The 24,978-nt window shown below is 37.4% G+C and overlaps 1 protein-coding gene across 2 annotated transcripts in view; it reads right to left on the reverse strand.

Moving 5' to 3' along the window:
• SUGCT (succinyl-CoA:glutarate-CoA transferase) overlaps positions 1-24,978 on the reverse strand; it is a 765,867-nt gene that overhangs the window by 649,929 nt on the left and 90,960 nt on the right. For both annotated transcript variants that reach the window (XM_030307713.1, XM_032592372.1), the window contains exon 7: positions 12,642-12,733. In XM_030307713.1, the coding sequence (XP_030163573.1) occupies positions 12,642-12,733 (92 nt within the window). The remainder of the gene's footprint in view (positions 1-12,641; positions 12,734-24,978) is intronic.

Consider the following 24,978-nt stretch of genomic DNA (forward strand, 5'->3'; position numbering starts at 1 on the left):
CTGCCCCTCCCCCATGCTCCCCCTACTCTCGCAAAATAAATAACTAAATTAAAAAAAATGTCCTTAAAGAAGAAAGTCTAAGGCCCAGAACCAAGGCAAGAAATGCCACCAGGATTTGCCTTGTCCATTCTTGGGAGTTCCACACACCATTGGCTGGCTGAAGCAGGTGTAGCACAGGGCACTTGTTGGGGTCTAGAAAGAGGGAAACTGTAAGCTCCAGTAAAGACTACACTCAGTCCTGCAAGGCTTGGCCTCCTACCACCCCCCACTCAACCTCTTCTACCTCACCCCACTCCTATTCCTATACCTCAAGCAACTCCAACTTGGAGAAATGATTGTTGCAGTCCAGAACTTCAGTGCTATAGAACTTGACTAGAGCTGGTATTAGAGACAGAGTAAGTGAATAAAAAGTACTCAAGTATAAATACTAACTAAACTTTGACTAAGTCAAAGTACTAATCAGCAACAATTGGGAAGTGATGAAAGGGAGATAGAGGGAAGAAATGTAAGAATGCTAATAATTTCTTATAGCACGAAATCAACACACAATGTTTAAAAATGAACATGAGGTTAGTTAACGAAGCATGAAATGACTCCAACATTACTTGATGGGTTTTCATAATCTCTTGTCTCAACCTTGAAAGGATCTGTTATGAACAATTACTTTTGTAAAGAAGGAACATTTAGCTAAATTCAAGCAATGCCTTCTATTTCACTTAATTTATTGTTCCTTTGTTAAATTCAACTAAATTTAATACTTATTGGCTTTAAATCAACAAGAATATTATAATTAAGATACATTATGATCTTGTTCTTATGAAATTATTTCCATTTATCATGCCATCTGAATATGTCCACTTGTAAAGCATAAACAGATGTCTGGAATGATGCTCACCAAATATTACTACTAGTAACTTCTGAGTGGTGAAATCTAGGATAATTTGTTTTCTAATCCATTGTTTTCTGCATTGCTTAACTTCTTTTTATAACTTTTCAATTCTAGTTAGTTAACATACAGTGTTATATTAGTTTCAGGTGTGTAATAGAGTGATTCAACATTTCCATACAACACCCAGTGCTCATCACAACAAGGGCACTCCTTGATCCCCATCACCTATTTAATCTGTCCCACCTACCCATCTCCTTTCTGGTGACCATCAGTTTATTCTCTATAGTTAAGAGTCTGTTTCTTGGATTGCCTCCTTCCCTCTTTTTCTTTTCCCCTTTGCTCAGTCATTTTGTTTCTTAAATATCACATGTGAGTGAAATCATATGGTATTTGTCTTTCTCTGACTGCCTTCTTTCAGTTAGCATAATACCCTCTAGCTTCATCCATGTTGTTGCAAATGGCAAGATTTCATTCCCTTTTATGGGTAATACTCCACTGTATATATAGACCACATCTTCTTTACCCATTCATCCATCGAAGGACACTGGGCTGTTTCCATAGTTTGGTTATGGTAGATAATGCTGCTATAAACATTGGAGTGCATGTATCCTTTTGAATTAGTAATTTTGTATTCTTTGGGTAAATACCTAGTAGTGCAATTGCTGGATCATAGGGTGGTTCTATTTTTAAATTCTTGAGGAACCTCCATACTGTTTTCCAGAGTGGTTGCCCCTCTTTGCAACCCCACCAATGATGCAAGAGAATTCCTTTTCTTCCACATCCTCGACAACACTTGTTTCTTACATTTTTTATTTTAACCATTCTGAGAGGTATGAGGTAATGTCCCATAGTAGTTTTGATTTGCCTTTCCCTGATGAGCAGTGATGTTGAGCATTTTTTTGTATGTCTGTTGGCCATCTGGATGTCTTCTTCGGAAAAATGTTTATTCATGTTTTCTGCCTATTTCTCAATTGGGTTATTTGTTTTTTTGGTGATTCAGTTTAATAAGTTCTTTGTAGATTTGAGATGCTAACCCTTCATCAGATACGTCATTTACAAAAATCTTCTCTCATTCCCTAGTTTGCCTTTTAGTTTTGTTGATTATTTCCCTCACTGTGCAGAAGCTTTTTTTTTTATTTAGTTCCAATAGTTTATTTTTTATTTTGCTTCCCTTGTCTCATGAGACATATCTAGAATGAAGACGCTACAGCCGATGTCAACAGAGGTTACTGCCTGTTATTCAATATAGTACTGGAAGTCCTAGCCACAACAACTGGACAGTACAAAGAAACAAAAGGCATCCATATCAGCAAGGACAAACTACAACTTCCACTATTTGCAGGATGACACGATACTATACAGAGAAAACCCAAAAGACTCCACCAGCAAAACTGCTATAACTGATAAATGAATTCAGTAAAGTTGCAGGATACAAAATCAATGTACAGATACCTGTTGCATTCCTATGCACCAATAATGAAGTGGCACAAAGAGAAATTAAGGAACCAATCCCATTTACAACTGCACAAAAAACAATAAAATACCTATGAATAAACCAAACCAAAGAGGTGAAAGACCTGTACTCTGAAATCTATAAAACACTGGTGAAAAAAATTGAAGACAACACAAAAAAATGGAAAAACATTCCATGCTCGTGGATCAGAATAACAAACATTGTCAAAATGTCTATACTTACCCAAAGCAATATACACATTTAATTCAACCCCTATCAAAATTCCAACAGCATTTTTCACAGAACTAGAACAAACAATCCTAAAATCTGAATGGAACCACACAAGTCCCCAAATAGGCAAAGCAACCTTGAAAAAGAAAAACAAAGCTGGAAGCATCACAATTGCAGACTTCAAGTTATATTACAAAGCTGTAGTGATCAAAACAGTACGGTACTGCACAAAACAGACACATAGATCAATGTAACAGAACAGAAAACCCAGAGATGAACCCACCACAATTATATGGTCAATTAATCTTCGACAAAGCAGGAAAGAAAATCTAATGGAAAAAAGACAGTCTCTTCAAAAAATGGTGATGGGAAAACTGGACAGCAACATGCAAAAGAATGAAACTGGACCACTTTTTATACCATACACACACACACACACACACACACAGAAAAACTGAAAATGTATTAAAGCCCTAAATGTGAGGCCTGAAATCATAAAAATCCTGGAAGAGAGCACTGGCTACAGTAACCTCCATAGACATGGCCTGTAGCAACTTCAGCAAACTCAACACCCAAAAAACAAATAACCCAGTTAAGAAATGGACATTTTTCAGGGGCGCCTGGGTGGCTCAGTCAGTTGGGTGTCCTACTTCAGCTCAGGTCATGATCTCACAGTTTGTGGGTTTGAGCCCTGTGTCGGGTTCTGTGCTGACAGCTCAGAGCCTAAACCTGCTTTGGATTCTGTGTCTCCCTCTCTCTCTGTCCCTTCCCCTGATTCACACACACACACACACACACACACACACACACACACTCTCTCTCTCTCTCTCTCTATCAAAAATAAATAAACATTAAAGAAAAAAAGAAATGGACAATTTCCAAAGAAGACATCCAGATGGCAACAGACATACAAAAAAAATGCTCAACATCACTGCTCATCAGGGACAGGCAAATCAAAACTACTATGGGACATTACCTCATACCTCTCAGAATGGTTAAAATAAAAAATGTAAGAAACAAGTGTTGTTGAGGATGTGGAGGAAAAGGAATTCTCTTGCATCATTGGTGGGGTTGCAAAGAGGGGCAACCACTCTGGAAAACAGTATGGAGGTTCCTCAAGAATTTAAAAATAGAACCACCCTATGATCCAGCAATTGCACTACTAGGTATTTACCCAAAGAATACAAAATTACTAATTCAAAAGGATACATGCACTCCAATGTTTATAGGAGCATTATCTACAGTAGCCAAACCATGGTAACAGCCCAAGTGCCCATCGACAGATAGATGAGTAAAGATGTGGTGTATATATACAATAGAATATTACTCAGCCATAAAAGGGAATGAAATCTTGCCATTTGCATTGGCATGGATGAAGCTAGAAAGTATTATGCTAAGTTGAAAGAAGGCAGTCAGAGAAAGACAAATACCATATGATTTCACTCATATGTGGAATTTAAGAAACAAAACAAATGAGCAAAGGGAAACAATAAAAGAGAGAGAGGCAATCCAAGAAACAGACTCTTAAGTATAGAGAACAAACTGATGGTTACCAGAAGAGACGTGGGTGGGAGACAGATTAAACAGGTGATGCGGATTAAGGATGGTGCTTGTGATGAGCAGCAGGTGCTATATGGAAGTTTTGAATCACGAGCCTGTATACCTGAAACTAATATTACACTGTATGTTAGCTAATGGGAATTTAAATAAAAACTTAAAGAAAAAAAATTGTCACATCTATCCCAACCTTCCGCAACCACCACCCTAATTGGTCAGCAGCTACCAACATCAAGGCAAAACCCTCCACCTGCCATAAGATTATAACTCACTGAAAGTTCAACTGATCATTAGCAATTTTTCGCAATAAAGGGTTTTTAAGTTAAGGAAGTGCATTTTTTAAGACATAATGCTATCGCACACTTAATAGACTACAGTGTAAACATACATTTTATATTCACTGGGAAGCCAAAAAGTTCATTTGACTTGCTTTATTGCAATATTGGCCTTATTGTGGTGCTCTGGAACCAAACTCACAGTATCTCTGAGGTATGCCTGTACATAAATATTTCAAATTTCAATTAGGTCCTTATTCTCAGACATTACTGACAGGAGTATCAATTGGTTGAATCTCATGGAATATCAATAGCTATCAAAAGTACAAATGAAAAAATCTTTTGACACAGCATTTTTCTTCTAGGGACTTTTTAATATATATATAATTACACATGTGAAAAATAACAGATGCAAGAATATTCCCTGTAGGGGCACCTGAGTGGCTCAGTCAGTTAAGCGTCCAACTCAATTTGGCTTGGGTCATGATTTCATGGTTCATAGATTAAGACTCACATCTGTCAGTGCACAGCCTACTTGGGATTCTCTCTCACCCTCTCTCTCTCTCTCTCTGTCCCTCCTCTGCTAGAGCACACTCTCTCCCAAAATAAATAAATAAACATTTTTTTAAAAAAGAATATTCCCTGCAGTCTTATGGAAATAGCAAAATAATCAAAAGGAATGAAATGCCCATCAAGAAGAGGCTGCTTAAATAAATTATGGCATATCCGTAGATGTGGACACAATAAAAGGAAGTGTACTGATACAGAATAAGCTCCAAAATATATAAAGTGAAATAAAATACAATACATTTAGTTTATGTAACCCAAATTGTGAAAATTTAAATTCTAAAGCTTCTAGAAAAAAAAAACATAGAAGAAAATCTTCCTGACTTAAGGGCAAGTAAAGACTTCTTAAACAGGACATAAAGGACAGTAACAAATAAATGGAAAACATTAATTTGACTTAAAATTAAAAACTTCTCATCAAAAAACATCATTATGATACTAAAAAGGCAAGCCCATAGACGGGCAGAAAATATCAGTAATACATTTCTCTGACAGACACTTGTATCCAGAATACAAAAAGAAATCCTATGAATCAATGAGAAAAAAAAAAAAAATAACGCTCCAAAAAAAAAAAAACCAGAAAAGATTCTAACATATAGTTCAAAGATATCCAAATGACCACTAGCAATATGAAAAAATTGTATATCATTACTCATCAGGGAAATGCAAATTCACATCACAATGAGGTACTACAGCATACCCACCAACATGACTATAGCTAAAGAGACTAGCAATGGCAAGAGTTGGTGAAGATAATTAAAACTTCCACTCATTGCTGGCAGAGTATAAACTGGTACCATTCTGGAAAACTGGTAGTCTACTAAAGCTAAATGTATCTCTAACCTATGATCCATCAGTCCCACACCTAGGTATATACCCAAGATAAAGGAGTGTGAATGTCCAAAAAAAGACATTCAAAAGAATGTTCATGGGAGTTTTATTCATAACAGGCAAAACCTGGAAACAGCTCAGATGTTCATTAATAAAACAATAGATAAATTGTGATATATTCAACCAGTGAAATACTATATAGCAGTAGAAACATATCAGTAATGCACACAATTGAACGAACCTCAAAACATTATGTTGAGCAAAAGAAGCCAGACATTAAGGTACTCCTTTACAATATGATTCTATTGATAGATGTTTAAGAAATAAAATAGTCCATAGAAGTGAAAACAGTGGTTAGGAGAAGGTGGTATTACAATATTGTATTATTGTAATATTACAATATATTTGTAAATCATTAAGCCATACCCTCAAGGGGTGCCTGGGTGGCTCATTCGGTTAAGCATGTGACTTTGGCTCAGGTCATGATCTCACAGTTCGTGAGTTGGAGTTCCACATCAGGCTCTCTGCTGTCAGCATGGAGTCTGCTTTGGATCTTCTGTCCCCCTTACTCTCTTCCCCTCCCCTGCTGGCTCTCTCTCTCTCTCTCTCAAAAATAAACATTAAAAAAAATAAACCATACCCTTAAGATTTTTCACTAGTATAAATTATACCCCAGCTTTTATGGGATTTTAAAACATCGAGAAAGTATAGTACCAACTGTGTTTCTTCAAAGCTAAGGGAAGACTATTTTGCTTATTTTTTTATTAAAATTTTTTAATGTTTATTTATTTTTGAGAGAGAGAGAGATAGCATGAGCAGGGAAGGGGCAGAGAGAGATGGAGACACAGAATCTGAAGCAGGCTCCAGGCTCCGAGCTGTCAGCACAGAGCCCAATGCGGGGCTCAAACCCACGAACTGGGAGACGTGAGCCAAAGTCAGATGTTCAACTGACTGAAGCACCCAGGTGCCCCTATTTTACTTATTTTTGAACAGAGTTTCTCTGAAAGGATGCAAGGAAAAGTGGTAGCACTGATTGTTTCTGAGGAGGACAAGACAGTCGGATTTACATTGAGGAAAGGAGATTTACACTGTAGACTCTTAAATTTAGGGTGGCAAAGACAAGCCTGGTTTACACCCCAATGTTATTATTAAAAAACCCTCTTCCACTCTTAAAAGAGTCCTGGTTATAGTTAAATTATATGGTCAACATATTCACATGTCTTGTAGATTTAGTATATGAATGTATTACATCTTCAAAATAAAATACAAACTAAATGTAATACAGTGCCTTTGGACAGCACCGTAAGAGCATTTTCTCTTTATGCCATTATTTGTGCTTCCTTGGCTTTCACTTAATTTTTTTTAATGTTTACTTTTGAGACAGAGACAGAACATAAACAGGGGAAGGGCAGAGAAAGAGGGAGACACAGAATCTGAAGCAGGATCCAGGCTCCGAGCTGTCAGCACAGAGCCTGATGCAGGGCTTGAACCCACGAACCATGAGATCATGACGTGAGCCAAAGTTGACCGCTTAACCGACTGAGCCACCCAGGTGCCCCAAGTGCTTCCTTTGGTTTTAAAAGGAAAGATAAATATCTGAGAAGCATTGCTTGTGAACCTCATTTTATCAATCCTGCACACTTGAGACAAACTAATCTGAAGTACAGCTTTCATCACATCATACCCCTTCAAACACCTCCATAACTCCACCATGAGCAAACAACATCCCAACTTCTTCGCTTGAACTTAGACTTTGCAAAGTAGCACCTTCACCACTTTTCTCCCACTCTTCTGAAACCTTAACTCAGCTCTTCCATACCTAGCCCATATATTTGCCCTACATAAGCCTGATTCCATCCTGCTTCTCTGTCTTTATCCACTCTGATCTCCACTACGAATGTCTCCATCCATCTGAATGCTATCCACTTTTCCAGGTGGCCTTCAACTCAAATCTTGCCACTTTCTCTGCTCTGAGCCACACTTATATTTTACTTCAAGTTAGAGTAAATTCTCTACAACATATTTCAAGTGAGCCATAAATTGGCTTTTGAAGAATTTATTAGTTACATTTAAAAAAAGAAAACATTTTTAGAGTACCTATTGTTCTGGGCACTAAGACATCAGGTTGAATAAGAGGCTGTCCCCACCCTGGAAGATCTCACAGAAACAGCTGACAACTGCTCCCATACCAACTTGTCCTCACATATCTGCCATTCTCAGCTGCTTGCAAAGCACTTAATGCACGATCAACATCCCACATACAGACACACACACCCACACACATACACATTTCCCAACCCAGGCCTCTAGGATCATAAAACTCAAAGGCTTTCAAAAGTTGCTTCTCCGGAAGAAAAAGTTAGAGATCCTCTATCTTACAGCTCTCTATATTGTCTGCTACAGAGCATTCCACTTAATTTTATGCATTTTTCTATCATTTTATTTCTATTTCTATTCTTTTCTAATTTTTCCGTAAGTATATGTTGAATCTAGTCAATCAAATTGTTACTTATAGAGTAAGATACTAAACTTATGATATCTAATACAATACTATACACATATGGTAAATACATCATTGTTCATTGACCGATTAAAATAATCCATCTTGGTGTTTACGTGTACTATAAATTATAGGTGAATTATTACTCAGAATACATGTTACATATTTATCAGTCATCTACTTTTCAAAATCTCATACTTATTGGTTTTGTTCCCAACCCTTCTCCATATTCCCTATGCATGAAAAAAAAAAAAGATAGACAGATAGATAGATACCTGTTTTGAGTAATGACTAGTTAACATACAGCCATGAACATGAAAAAGATAATATGATTTTGTTTGAAGTACAAGATTATAATTTAATCATAATATATAGACCTTAGTAAGTCATTGGCTTCTGTCAGAGGCTATCAAAGAATATCTGCTGCCTACTTTCAGTGCAAAGGGGTTTTTAATAATAATACCTCATACAATGTTTCCAAGTGTTTCTCAAACCATCTCCATCAGAAACATTTGGGGTCATCATTAAATATGCATTAATGATAAGCCCACAAATCAGTATCTCTAAGAGTGGAGATGAGAAAACTACAGATATACCAAGCACTTGCTGACTATTTTATATACTATCTCACATTACACACAATTTTGTGCGTTTATGTTTTATAAGAGATATTTTATTTGCTTAATCTAATACCTTGAAGAGAAAATATGTGAGTATCACTTCGAGGTGCACTTCACTGAAACACAGAGAAGCTAGGTGATATGTTCAAGGTCACACAGCACAGTGCCAGATATTCATTTATTCATTCATTCGACATGTATTCATTAAGTGCTTACCAAGTGCCAGACTGTTCTAGGCAGAGATACAGCAGTGACCAAGCAAAGACCATGGTCTTATGAGGCTTATTATTCTCTTGGGCACATTTTAGGCAGCCAGTAAACATTACACAAGAGAAATTAGATACAGTCAGGCCTCCAGACTCTTAATCAAATGCTTTCTCCCTACAACGCATGATTGATTCACTAACTGTAACATATCATATCATGTAGCCTGTGTAGGCAAAATGCAAATACAATAAAAATCAAAATTCATTCTTCAGGCAGTATGGAGAGTGGATATAGTGCCAGGGTGTAAGGAGTAAAGGAAATCTGGGTTAAAAGTCTGGCTTTTGCGCTTCATATATCATGACAGCACTCTGGACAAGTTATCTAACCCTTTAAGCTTTTGTTACAGAATTTATCAATGCCTACCTAGAAGGATTGATGTGAGGATCAAAACCTGTAACAGCGTATGTAAAGCATCAAGCATGGGTCCAGGACAGTGCAGGCATTGGTTAGCTTTTCCTCCACAATCAAATATGAATCTTATCTGACAACACCACAGCATGCCTAACCTAAAAGTCCAGATTTGAGATCTAGTGGAAGTCAACTGTAACTGGTTTGCTTAAATTTCATCATAGAGACTGCTTTCACAAATTTTACCCTACATTATATACTTAGGTGATACCCCGTTGGGATAAAAAGCGCAATATTATCCTGTTATTTAAAAAAAACATGCAGGGCGCCTGGGTGGCTCAGTCAGTTGAGTGTCCAACTTTGGCTCAGGTCATGATCTCAGGCTTGTGAGTTCGAGCCCTGCATCGGGCTCTGGGCTGACAGCCCAGAGCCTGGAGCCTGCTTCAGATTCTGTATCTCCCTATCTCTGCCCCTTTCCCAGTTCACACTCTGTCTCTCTCTTTCTCTCTCTCTCTCTCTCTCTCTCTCAAAAATAATTAAACATTTAAAAAAAACATGCATTTTGAGGTTTTATTATCATGATGATAGTCTATACATTAGGAACATCATTTTCTAGGAAGAATTATATCGGATCATCACTTAAAAAGTGTGTATATATAATAATGTATCTTCTCTTTTTATCAAACTGTTAAGTAATATAATAAGACCCTAAAGACTAAGTTCAGCTACCATGTCCTACCTCCCCAACCTAATTTTCCCCCTTCTTTGTCAGCTCACAACAATCCAATGACACTGGCATTCTTTTGGCTCCTCAAACGTACCAGACTCTCCAGCATTTAGACACCAGCATTGGTCACCAGGCTGATGCCTAACTGGGTCGCACCTTATACATCTGGTCCTCAGAGAAGCCTTCCCTGACCAACCATCCCGACAGTGTTAGGCTGCACAGTGTAGGGTGATGTGGTGAAGCCTCAGGACAACGATACATGATAGAGAAGCCTGGGTTCCATTCAGTCATCTGACAAGGTAGATAAAAGTTCACGAGAAATATGATATAACTGGCAATAATGCATCTGCATTGGCTAGTTGAAGATATCAGCCAGAGCTTTCGGAAGTGTTCCTTCCTCTGCCAAGAGGTATAAAATATTGCTGACAACAGGGAGTACTATTAAAGGGAACTCCCAATGTGGCCTAATTCTCTCCACTTCTGCTTTTATTCTTTGCTGTCAAAACACATTTTGCAGAGAACTTTGGAAGTACACTATTATAATGGTCTGAGGCACACTGTTGTATATGTTAATAGTATATAGAGCCCTTTTTCAGAGTTCTTTTTATTTGTATTTAATGTTTACTTTCTGCTAATGTTTGTTTTCTCCACTTAAGGACTGTGCCCCCCCCGCCCCCCGCCGTTGCCTGCTTTATCACCAGTGCCTGCCAGTTCCCAGCATAGAGAGGGAACATGTGCAATAACCATTCACTGGATCGATTAATTAAGATATAAAGATGTGTCCGTGTGAAAGAAAGAAATACAGTATATGGAAGTTAAGTTTACCTAATACATACATAAAGTAAAGTACATAAAGTAATGCTGGGCACTTAGTAAGCACTCAATGAGTGTTGTCTTTATCTGCTTAGCTAGAACAAAAATCTCCCAAGTAGGATAACAGAAGACAGAAGAGCTGTTAGTGACTGACAAATACTAAGGTTGAGCACATGCTGGGTGGTTACCCCTGTCAGAGTATATATCACAGTGCACTAAAGGAACCAGAGTAATGCTTCACAACAACTGTTTTTAAGTTATTTCATTTTAACATGTGAATATACAAATTTAAAAGTCCAAGATCCAGGGCGCCTAGATGACTCAGTCAGTTAAGCGTCTGACTCTTGGTTTCAGCTCAGGTCACGATCTCAAAGTTCACAGAATCAGGCCCTGTGTTGGGCTCTGCGCTGAGCATGGACCCTGTTTGGGATTCTCTCCCTCCCTCTCTCTCTCTCTTCCCCGCCCCCACTCTCTGCCTGTCTCTCTCTCTCTCTCAAAATAAATAAATAAACATTAAAAAAAAAAAACCACATATTCGTGGTTGAGTTCAGTACTCTTGAAACAAAACCACGCACGATAATAAAGTCTTGTACACATAAGCACTTCTATGGGATAGAGCAAAGAGATATATCCATCCTCCATTCTCCTGGCAGATGGAAAGAAAACTGATGCCCTTAAATATTTTAAGAAAAGGCTATACACATTTTTCTTAGACTTGTGAAAATGAAACAGGCAATAAAAGCAACAAATACTTGTATCTCAAGACACTGAAATCCCAACAGCTGCTTTAAAATTAATAAAAAGAAGGAAAGGCAGCAAAAGAGAAGACTCAAGGTCACTCTGCTTCCGTTTAACCCAAAACTGCAGGAATATTTCCTAAAGAATTCACTGACTAAAGTGATTCAGGGAAGGAACACCTAACTGGGAAAAGGTTTTAGACCTACCAATCCAATCTGTTTTGGAAACGGATGTCTTTAATTATTTTTATTTATTAGACTTTCACACTTCTTTTTAACTTCCATGCCATTCTTACCGTTTTCTCACAGAGTCCATTTTCTAAGAGTCTTCAAGTCAACCAAACACATTTTAGTCATCTCTACATTTTTTAGGAAATTCCCAACCTATTATTAATAAAGAGGGTTCGTTATAAAATCAAATAATTCTCCCACTGTCAGAACCTAATGTATATAACAAATCAGACACAACTCCACCTGACGCTTTAAGCAACAAATTTTTAAATACATAACCACTTATTAATACTCCAGAAGGAAAAAGAGACCTTCCGCTCTGTACATATGCCAAATGAAGGTACGGTCTAGTCAGCCATTCTACTTGACAGAAGGACTATTCCTAAGTTACATCCGGGTGCCTATACCAAGCTTGAACAATACGATACATGCAGAAAATGTGTTCATCGCTTGATCTGTTGCTTCTTGCTTTTTAAAAAGATTGTTATAAAATTAACTCAAATTTAGGCTTATAGGTTAATGAAGAGGAAAATCCCTTTGGAAAGAAACAGGGAGTAAATTTATGAATATTCTAAAGCTAAAGAATGATACCTACCTCAGGCCCTGTGATGTGCATCAGACCAGAAACAGCAGAGGCAACAGCATCATAACCAGCTCGCTGAGACAGTGGACCTGTCTGACCGTACCCTAAGACAAGAATAGACATAGTCAGTAACAAGCCGGGGGAGCAATGGTACAATAATGTGTTAAAAACTCTTTGTATCCAGAAATCTTGCAGCAATTTATTACTATTACAAGGCATATAATAGTATCCCTTGAAAGGAAGCAACAAAAATTATTTATGATCTTATACCCCAAAAGGGTGCAAACTGGAAACTCGAGGTCTGAATCCCACCTGCATGAATGTTCTGTCTGGCCTGAAGAGTGTCCTGGAATGTTTTTATTGAGTTTCCAGCTGTTTAAAAAGCAGGAGATAACACATAAAATGCAAATCTCTGGCTTTTCTTGAAAAATCAGAAAATAAGTTCAAAACTAGGTCCATGCAACAATCAATTAGAGTAAGTAACAGCTCTTCCCTTTACAGAGGGAAATAAAATTCTCCAATTTGCCTTTCCTCCACCCGTCTTACTCCTTTATGCCTAAGCCTAATTCACTCCCAGACTCCAATCATATATGTTATTCTTGTTCTGTACAAGCCAATAATACAAAGTAAAATAAAACAATAAACCAATGTCCCTCTGGAATCTGTTTACATATTTTCTCAGGTATGCAAAAATATATACACAAATGATGATTAAAAACTTTGAACATAAATAATATGATTGCATGACCTAACAGTGTGTTCTAAGATTACAAACAGAAGGTGAAGGTATTATTTTTTTTCCTCCAGCAAAAATCAAGAGAACACAAGAAATAGTTTCTCCTGCTCTCCTAGGTTCCTAAGTCCTGGCACTTATGGTTGAATAATAAAGAGTATTTCAGGTGCTACATGAATCTGTCTCCAAATACCATGTTATCAACCAAAGAGTGAACACATGAAAAGCCTTCCAGATCCGTAAGCTATTAGCTGAAATTTCCTGTATACCTTACTTTAGAAACCCAGAAAGGGGTGCCTCAGGGCCTTTGCTTGCCTCTCCAGTTACCTGGGACATTCTCCCCCCATTTCATTCCATATATCCATATACATCACTCCCTCACATCCTCCAAATCTGCACTCAAATGTCTCCTTACCAGAGAGGCCTTCCCCAAAGAACTTTTATGAAAGAGCACTCTCCCTTCTCACTCTTAATCTGCCTTATCTGACTATATTTGTCTTCATAGCACTCAACCCAAGATATATAACATAGCTATATGTTTACTGATTTAGTCTGTCTCCTCCATACCAAAATGTGTGCTCCAGAATTTTTTTCCATCTGATTCACTGCTGGGTTCACAGCATCAAGAATAGTATTCAATAACATGTATTGAATAAGTGAATACTTGTTACATAAAATACATTAAAAGAAATAATCCATAGCAACTAAATTAATAAAGAAACCAAAGAACTTTTTGTTTTGTTTTGTTTTTGACCAAAATTGCAATCTAGGAGGTGCCTGAATTTTCCTCCTCCCACAGACACACCAAATGCACAGCTCCACGTGGACTAATTCCCTCTGAGAGAAATCCAGAATTAGTTGTTTGACTCCTACATGGTGTAATGGAGAAAATACCCACATCTGAATGGGCAGGAAAGGCTGAGTCACACTCCTGCCATAAACCCCACTCCTGGCACAGCACCATCCAATCAAGAGGAAACTCCCAGCTCCAACTTCTCCTTCAGGAGTAAAAGGTTTGGGCCACATATCAGGTGTCCCAACTTTTAAGGCTCCCACCTGAGGGAAAGGCTCCCAAAGCACCTCGCTCTGAGATCCAGCAGGACTAAAGCAGAACTAAAGCAAACAAAAACGAGTCAATGACAGGTGCATAAACACTAACCACAAGCTATCTTCCCAGGGATCAGCACGGAGGGAGCAGGCAAAAACGTCCATCTCCCAGCTTTTCCCTACAAATGGTCTCACTGCATAATTTATAAGCTACCACCTGAGGATTTGGACTGTAATCAACATATATCTAGGTGCTGACTGCAATTCTACCTGGAATTCAAAAGAGCTAGTGGTTCATACTCCAATAATAACACCAGGTCACCAGCATCTCTCTGGAAAGAGCTTCTACACATGTCTGGCACCCAGGCTTTTGTAACTATTGCCCAAGGGATGGGCCCTCAGATCACCTGACTCTGACAGCCAATGTGGGTTTACATTCACAAGTCCCACAGTGCTATACCTGCTATAAAGAAGCAGTTTTTAAACAGGCAAACTTTGGGGCGCCTGGGTGGCTCAGTCGGTTGCACATCCGACTTCAGTTCAGGTCACGATCTCACGGTCCGTGAGTTCGAGCCCTGCGTCAGGCTCTGAGCTGATGGCTCAGAGCCTGGAGCTTGCTTCCGATTCTGTGTCTCCCTCTCTCTCTGCCCCTCCTCCGTTCATGCTCTGTCTCTGTCTCAAAAATAAATAAACGTTAAAAAAAATTTTTTTAATAAATAAATAAACAGGCAAACTCCATGGCTATACATCAGGCTCAGCACAGAAAGAGAGCACAAAAACACCTATCTCCCAGTTTCTCCACAGAAGGAGTTTGAATGCATACTTTCTCAGGTGTTGTCTGAGGACCAGCTTCTAATAAACCTACATGTACGTGTTAACTGCTATCATCCCTTTGGGGACACTGATGGATCTTGGCACACACTCAACCAGCAAAAGACATGAAGAACAAACACAATGGCTTGGGCAATCATAAAGATTTGAGAGGAAACTTGGAGCTCAGGCCAGGGTGATTAATGAGGTTTGTCTCCTATACAAAACTGGTCTCAAGACTGAGAGAGGTGGCTGTTTTAGCTAATATATAGAAACCAACACAGAGAATCAAGGAAAACGAAGAAACAGGAATATGTTCCAAACAAAAGAACACGGTAAATCTCCAGAAACTGACCTGAAGGAAATGGAAATTATTTTTCTGACAGAGAGTTTGAAATAACAATCATAAAGGCAAGATCAGAAGAGCAATGCATGGCCAAAGTGAGAACTTCACAGGAAAGTAATGCATGACCAAAGTGAAAATTTGGACAAAGAGAGAGAAAACATTTAAAAGTACCACAGAAATCATAGAGCTGAAGAATACAATAACTAAAGTGAAAAATTTGGTAGACGCATTCAACCACAGACTAGATCAGCTGGAAGAAAAGATCAGAGAATTATAAGACAGGCAGTGGAATACATCCAATCAGAGGAACAAAAAGGAAAATGAGTGAAAATAGCTTATGGGCTTATGGGACATCATCAAAAAGACCAATATACATATTATAGAGGTCCCAGAAGAAGAAGAGAGGCAGAGGAAGAGGCAAAAGTTTACTTAAAGATATAGTGCCTAAAAACTTCCCTTATCTGAAAGAAAAAACATGATATCTGGATCCAGATAGCCCAAAAATACCAAAAAAAGATGAATCTAAAGAGACTCACACCCAGACACATTATAATTAAATTGTCAAAACTTACTGCCAAAGGGAGAACCTTAAAACCATCAAGAGAAAAGCAACTTGTTGCTACTGTTGTCATAAGACTAACAGTAGATTTTACAAAAACTATGCAGGCCAGAAGGGAGTAAAATGAGATATTCAAAGTGCTGAAATAAAAAAAATTGCCAGCCAAGGACACTCTATTCAGTAAAGCTGCCTTTCAGAATTGAAGGAGTAATAAAGAATTTCCCAGATGAACAAAAGCTGGAGGAATTTATCCCCACTAGACCAGCCTTGCAAGGTATGAAAACAAAAGAGTGCTAACTGGTTACATTAAATTTATCAAAGTATGACACTTTGGTAAATATATAGCTAAATTCAGAAAACTCTAATGTTGTAATGGTGGTGGGTAAGTCACTTATATAACTGTAATATAAAAGTTAAAAGACAAAAGTATTAAGAACTCCCATAACTACAGTAATTTCTTTTTTTTTTTTAGGTTGTAGGTTTTTATTTTATTGTATATATAATTTATTGTCAGATTGGTTTCCATACAACACCCAGTGCTCATCCCAATAGGTGCCCTCCTCAATGCCCATCACCCACTTTTCCCTCTCCCCCACTGCCCATCAACCCTCAGTTCGTTCTCAGTATTTAAGAGTCTATTATGGTTTGCCTCCTTCTCTCTCTGTAACTTTTTTTTCCCCCTGCCCCTCCCCCCTGGTCTTCTATTAAGTTTCTCAGGATAAGAGTGAAAACATATGGTATCTGTCTTTCTCTGCCTGACTTATAGTAATTTCTAAATAGATACATAATATAAAAAATATAAACTGTGACATCAAAACATTAAAATGTCAGGAAAGAATGTAAAAATATATACATCTAAATTAGGTTGTTATCAACTTATAATAGACTGCTATAATTATAAGATATTTTATGTAAGCCTCATGGTAACAGAAAGCAAAAACCTATAACAGCTACACAAAAAAGAAAGAAATCTAAGCATACCACCACAGAAAATCATCAAATCATAAAAGAAAAAAACAAAAGAGAAAGGAAGAAACAAAGCAATTACAAAACAACCAGACAACAATTAACAAAATGACACAGTTAAGTCCTTACCTAATCAATAATTACTTTAATACAAATGCACTAAGTTCTCTAATCAAAAGACATAGAGTAGCTAAATAGATTAAAAAAAAAAAAGACCCAACTATATGCTGCCTACTAAAGACTTCCTTAAACTTTAAGCACACAGATTGAAAATGAAAATATAGAAAAAATATTCTATGCAAATGAAACCAAAAGAAAGCAAGGGTAGCTATAGTTATATCAAGTAAAATAGACTTTAAGCCAAAGACTCTAATAAGAGATAAACAAAGGTATTGTGTAATGATTAAAAAAAAGTCAATCCAACGGGAGGATATAACACTTGTAAATATTTATGTACATGCTTCTAAACAACCAATGGGTCAAAGAAGAAATCAAAAGATAAATAAACATCTTGAGACAAATAAAAATGCAAATACAACTTGACAAAACTTGTAATATATAATATATAAGCAGGTCTAAGAGGGAAGTTTACAGTGATAAATGCCTACATTGAGAAAAAGGAAAGATCTCAGATAAACAACCTAATTTCACACTTCAAGGACTAGGAAAAGAAGAACAAACTAAGCCCAAAATTAGCAGACAGAAGGAAATAACCAAAATCAGAACAGATAGAGACTAAAAAGATAACAGAAAAGATCAATGAAACTAACATCTCTTTTTTTTTTAAATATAAACAAAATAGACAATCTTTAGTTAGAATAACCAAGGAAAAAAAAGAGACAGAACTGAAATAAGTAAAATCAGAAATGAAAGAGAAGTTACAACTGATGCCGCAGAAATACAAAGGACACAAGAGACTATTATTAACAATTATACAACAACAAATTGGACAACCTATGTATTGGACAACTGCCAAAATCTAAAAGAGGAGGGATTCAAAACTCATTTTACAAGGCCAGTATTATCCTGACACCAAAACCAACAAGGACACTAAAGAAAAGAAAATTACAGGCTAATAACCCTGATCAACCCTGATCAATTAGCAAACTGAATCCAACAGAACATTTTAAATACACCATGATCAAGTGGAATTTATTGCAGGAATGCAAGGATGGTTCAACATCCACAAATCAGTCAATGTGATACATCACATCAACAAAATGAAGGATAAAAATCATATGATCATGTAAATAGATACAGATAAAGCATCTGACAAAATTCAACATCCATTTATCATAAAAGCTCTCAACAAATTGAGTATACAGGGAATGTACCACAACCTAATAAAGGACATATATGACAAAACCAGAGTTAACACCATACTAAATGGTGAAAAGTTATCAGCTTTCCCTCTAAAATCAGGAACAAGAAAATAGTACCCACTCTCACCACTTCTATTCAACATAGTATTTGAGGACCTAGCCAGAGTAATTAAGCAAATTAACTGAAGAAAAAAAAAGTGCATCCAAGGCAGAAAGGAAAAGTAAAATTGTCTGTGAATGATACAATCTTACATATAGAAAACCCTTAAGACTCCACCAAAAACTGTGAAAATAAACAAATTTAATAAAATTTCAGGATACAAACTCAATATACAAAAATCTGTTGCATTTCTATACACTAACAACAAATTATATGAAAGAGAAATTAAGAAAACAACCCTATTTACAACAGAATCAAAACAATAAAACATTTGTAATATATTAACCAAAAAGATAAAAGATCTGTACACTGAAAATTATAGACATTAATGAAAGAAACTGAAGAAGACACATTAAATGGAAAGATTCCCTAAGCTCTTGGACTGGAAGAATTAACATTGTTAAAATGTCAGTGTTACCCGAAGCCACCTACAGATTCAACACAATCTGTATCAAAATCCCAATGGCACTTTTTATGAAATTAAAAAAATAATACTATAATTTATACGAAACCAGAAAAGACCCTAAATAGCCAAAGCTATTGTGAGCAATAAGAACAAAGCTGGAAACACCACATTTCTTGATTTCAAAATATATTAAAAGCTACAGTAATCAAAACAGTACATGGTACTGGCATAAAAACAGACAAATAGACCAATGGAACTGAATACAGAGCCCCCCAAAAACCACAAATATATGGTCAACTAATCTTTGACAAGAGTACCAAGAACACACAATGCTAATTGACATTCTGTTCAATAAATGGTGCTGGGGGAAAAAAATATATATATATGCATATATAAATATAAATATAAATATAAATATAAATATAAATATAAATATAAATATATCTCCACATGCAAAAGAATGAAATGTATCCCTATATTACACTATACACAAAAATCAACTCAAAATGGTTTAAATACTTAACTGTAATATCTGAAATCATAAAAGTTCTAGAAGAAAACATAAGGAGAAAGCTTCTTCACATTGCCCTTGGCAATAATTTTTTGGATATGACACCAAAAACATAGGATAAAATAGACAAATGGAATTACATTAAACTAAAAAGCTTCTGCAAAGCACAGGGAACAATCAGAAATGAAAAGTCTATCTACAGAATGGGAGAAAGTATTTGCAAACCATGTAACCTGATAAGGTGTTAATATCCAAAATTTATATGGAACTCATACAACCAAATAGAAAAAAAAACAAATAATCTGATTTAAAAATGAACAAAGGACCTGAATAAACATTTTTCCAAAGAAGACATAACAAGAGACCAATAGGCACATGAAAGATGCTCAACTTCATTAATCATCAGGGAAATGCAAATCAAACCCACAATGAGATATCACCACACACTTGTTAGGATGGCTATTATCAAAAAGACAAGAGATGACAAATGTTGGCAAGGTTCTAGAAAAAAAAAAGGAACCCTTGAGCACTATTGGTAGGAATGTAAGTTGGTATAGCTATTATGGAAAACATTATGAAAATTCCTCAGAAAAATAAATTAATAATAGAACTCCATATGATACCACTTCTGGGTATATATTCAAAGGAAATGAAATCAGTATCTCAAGAAGGTATGTGGACTCTCATATTCAGTGCAGCATTATTCACAATAGCAAAGATATGGAAACACATTGTGCATTTTGAATATATACAATTTTGTCAATTATTTCTCATTTAGCTTGGGAAAAAAAGAAAAAAAAAGATGGATATGTAAAACAAAATCTCCAGATAAAATTATCACTTAGTATTAAGAAATTAAAGTGGTTTGGGGCGCCTGGGTGGCGCAGTCGGTTAAGCGTCCGACTTCAGCCAGGTCACGATCTCACGCTCCGTGAGTTCGAGCCCCGCGTCGGGCTCTGGGCTGATGGCTCAGAGCCTGGAGCCTGTTTCCGATTCTGTGTCTCCCTCTCTCTCTGCCCCTCCCCCGTTCATGCTCTGTCTCTCTCTGTCCCAAAAATAAATAAACGTTGAAAAAAAAAAATTTTAAAAAAGAAATTAAAGTGGTTCAAGATTAAGTTATATTTATCAGTACCGATGACAGAAAAGATGTCACAACAGGTATCTCCTATATGCCTTATTATGGAAAGTTTCACATAAATAAAAGTTGGAAGAATCATATAATAAATCCATTAGCAACTTCCGTAATTATTTATTCATAGACAATCTTCTTTCCATTACACTTATTTTTCAGCTGAAACTATTATATGAAGAACAAAGTAAAAACCATAAAAAGTCTTGACTCAGGTAAAAACTATTCACACAAAATCCTAGACTCTGCCATGCTGGTGTTCCAGTTTCAGAAGCAAAACTTGTAAATTCTGAACTGTTACTTTTTAAATCTTTAGAAAAGCAAAAATGGGATATGAAGGGAATATAATGGGAAATAAAGCATAAGGCAATATTTCTCCAGAAATACAAAAATTAATACCAAGCGTTAGGAGTGAATTTATATTCCAGGGCAGTTAATTTACAACTGTAAAGGGCGCTCTAGACCAGCCTTCCAGTATTCCACACAATAGTTTTTAAACAGCTGGTATCTCCAACATAAAACAGGCCCCCCGGAGCAGAGAAAAGCTCCACCATAAGAGAGGAACGTTGGGGCGCCTGGGTGGCTTGGTTGGTTAAGCATCTGACTCTTGATTTCAGCTCAGGTCATGATCTCAGGGTCATGGGATCGAGCGATGCATCAGGCTCCAAGCTGGGCTCCACACTGAGCTTAGAGCCTGCTTAAGATTCTCTTTCTCATGGGGCGCCTGGGTGGCTCCGTCAGTTAAGCGTCTGACTGCAGCTCAGGTCACGATCTCACGGTCCGTGAGTTCGAGCCCCGTGTCGGGCTCTGGGCTGATGGCTCAGAGCCTGGAGCCTGCTTCCGATTCTGTGTCTCCCTCTCTCTCTGCCCCTTCCCCGTTCATGCTCTGTCTCTCTCTGTCTCAAAAGTAAATAAACGTTAAAAAAAGATTCTCTTTCTCCCTCTCCCTCTGTCCCCACCCTCTCTCTCTCCAAAAAAGTTAAATAAAAATTAAAATTTAAAAAAACCTGTTAGCTCAACAGGAAGTCAAGAGAAGGAATTAAGTTTCAGTCCACTCTCAGGTGCTCAGGAATTAGGAGTCCAAATCCCTCAAATCAATCAAGGCCCATCAGCACAACTCTATATGGAGTCTTCTAAATAAAGGCCTGCAGGAAAATATGCTCAGAAAAACAAACAACAGGCTAAATAAAAGTGCACCAAAATAGTGGCCTCGTGATACAAATTTTCTTGTTCAGTTTACAACAAAGAGGAAGCACAAATACCAAATTACTTTAAATTACAACTTCCAAGTACTTTTTTTTTTCATCTAACTTCTTTTAGCTATTTTTTTCTGTGAGTGCAGAGGCCAACATGCAGCTTGAACTCACAAACCATGAGATCATGCCCGGAGCCAAAACCAAGAGTTGGACACTTAACCACCTGAACCACCCAAGTGCCCCCAAGTACTTCTTTTAAAGAGAGATGTAGTTGCTCTCATGGAGACAGTAGGGCATACTGAGTCAGAAGATGAGTTTTCAGGACTGAAAAAAAACATGGATCCACATTATAGTTCTGCCAACTACTAAATCATCAGCAATTTATTTGATCTTCCTGAGCCTCAATGTCGTCATCTGTAAAATGGCAATATTCACACTTATCTCATAGATTTCTTATGAGGATTTTATTTGATAAGACAGCATAAGCAAAGTGTATTTTACATCAAGGGCTAAATACACTTCATTAATAAATATGTCTTAATCAGTATACTAATAATGCAGTAGCTTACCCTTTCCACAACATGTTGAGAATAACAAAAAGAAAACTACCTTGAGGTATGTTGAAATGATGACAATAAATATTCTAAGCATTGCAATTACGTTATTTAATAATACATAAAAATTGAAAATTTTTGTACTTGAAAGCTTGCATATGTTCGTTTTGGAGAAGAAGCGGACAATGATAAAATATATATATCTTGTAATACTGACGAGGGTCAGGAGCAGAAAAATGTTCACCTTTAGCCCAGAAGGCTGACCTATAGCCTGCGTAGTGCTGACAAGGATCAAACATGCGCTGGTTGCTACATTTATCTTAAAGGGTCTCATGACTGCCTGTACATCCCACTGACAGTTAATATCGAACTGAACGATAAGTATGAGGGAAATCGTGTAAAGGTAGTTTTATGAGTAGAAATTTGAAGAAGACAGTTATGATCTAATATGCCCGGTATGTCCTCTCACCATTAAGCACTAAGCATATAATCACCAGCTTCATACAGCAAAAAGTGGGGCTCTTTCTGTCCCCAGGTCCTGTCCCCGTGCTTCTCAAATAAATTTCGTAAGTTGCACCGTACAACCTCTCAAGAACTCTTTCTTGACCATTGCACTTGATCATCCTGCAACAATATGAGTCAAAAATTATAGGGGCGCCTGGGTGGCGCAGTCGGTTAAGCGTCCGACTTCAGCCAGGTCACGATCTCGCGGTCCGGGAGTTCGAGCCCCGCGTCGGGCTCTGGGCTGATGGCTCAGAGTCTGGAGCCTGTTTCCGATTCTGTGTCTCCCTCTCTCTCTGCCCCTCCCCCGTTCATGCTCTGTCTCTCTCTGTCCCAAAAATAAATAAACGTTGAAAAAAAAATTTAAAAAAAAAATTATTCCACCTTTTCATCCTACACTTAACCTTAACTATCTGAATACTGACTACCAGGAGTATTAACCAATATTTCTGACAATAAATAGAAAGGGTTTTTTTGTTGTTGTTGTTTTTGTTTTTTCTTTTTCTTTATTTTTTTATGAAACTTATTGTCAAATTGGTTTCCATACAACACCCAGTGCTCATCCCAAAAGGTGCCCTCCTCAATACCCATCACCCACCCTCCCCTCCCTCCCAATCCCCAAAAGGGTTTTTTTTTTTTTTAACATTTATTTATTTTTGAGAGACAGAGAAGAGCACAAGCAGGGGAGGGATAGAGAGAGAGAGGGAGCTACAGAATCTGAAGCAGGCTCCAGACTCTGAGCTGTTTTAAAGCTGGGAACTGATATTATCAAATAGTATTTTGTAAAGATTACTCTGTTGGCAACGTGAAGATTGATTTATTAATAATTTATTAAAAGGCTGAAAAAATGATAAGCCTGGGATCCAGATAGTTCTTTTTAATTTTATTTTAGCTTACAATTCCAAAATAAGTATAATCAAAACCTAAACTAAAGAGAAGAAATCTAAGCATGTCAGTTTTATTGCATATTCAAGTAATGGGGTAAGGAAAATTAAGGAGGTTATGGAAAATCAGAGAGGAACGCCACACATTCATTCATTCTTTCTCTCGCTTTCTTTCTTCTCTCTCTCTCTCTCTTTCCCTCTCTCTCTGTCTCTCTCTCTCCCTCTCTCTCTTCTCTGTCTCTCTTCTCCCACCCCTTAACTTCATTCACATTCATTTTAAGGAGCAACCTCGCCATCTTGTGGCTTTTATGAACATTGACCATAAAGCAAAACACATTTCCAGACCTACAAGCAAAACTGTGAGGAAAAGAAACTTAAAGGGAAAAGATTTCTTCTTTTAATATTTGTCCTGAATACCACATGATCTGGTCTGCCCGCTCCTGGCTTCACCATTTTTCTTCTTAATTATATCTGTGTTTTCCCTTTGTCCTTAACTTACGAGCACTTAGAAAGCAGGAGCTCCCACGGGTGCTTTTGTTTTCTGTAACTCCTATGACACCTCCCACAGTGCTCAACACACTATCAAAGGTTAACCTTTTGAAGGTCAAACACCCCTCTGACAAACTGGCAAGAAGTTAGAACTCCTCCCCAGAAGAAAACAACAAAACATTTCAAACCCCGTTCATGCACCCCTAGTGAAGAGGCAGGTTAAAGGACCCTCTGCAAGTTACCATTGCTTGCATCTATCTACTCCAGGCCCACAGCACCTGCATCATCAGTATAACTCTCCTGCTGGGGATCAGTTCAAGGACAGCTATGAGGCTTCCTGCAACTATGAGCTCCAGCATGCGGCTTTGGCCTGATAATAAACAGAAAAGGGGGGGAACGAAACACAGCATCTCTTATCATTAGCCTCCTGCTCTGGTCTCTCTCCCTCATGCTTGCCTCTTGTGTTCCTGGTGATCTTCCTAAAATCTAAATCAGTATGTCCTACTTTCCTGCCTAAAGCTTTCTAGGGGCTTTCCAAGCCATCTAGAGTAAATCCAAACTCTTCATGTCCGTGTCTTAGTTCTTGCCTGCTCTCTGGACTAATCTCATCAGTTTTCCCACTGCCCTCTACCTTGAGTCCCCCTGTTATTCTTACTGTTCTCTGAATACACCCACAGCTTATTTCCATCCTGGAGATCTTGCACTACCGAGAATGTTCTTTTTTCCAGTCTTCCCA

The sequence above is a fragment of the Lynx canadensis genome, chromosome A2, assembly GCF_007474595.2.
Source record: "Lynx canadensis isolate LIC74 chromosome A2, mLynCan4.pri.v2, whole genome shotgun sequence".
NCBI classification, from domain to species: domain Eukaryota; kingdom Metazoa; phylum Chordata; class Mammalia; order Carnivora; family Felidae; genus Lynx; species Lynx canadensis.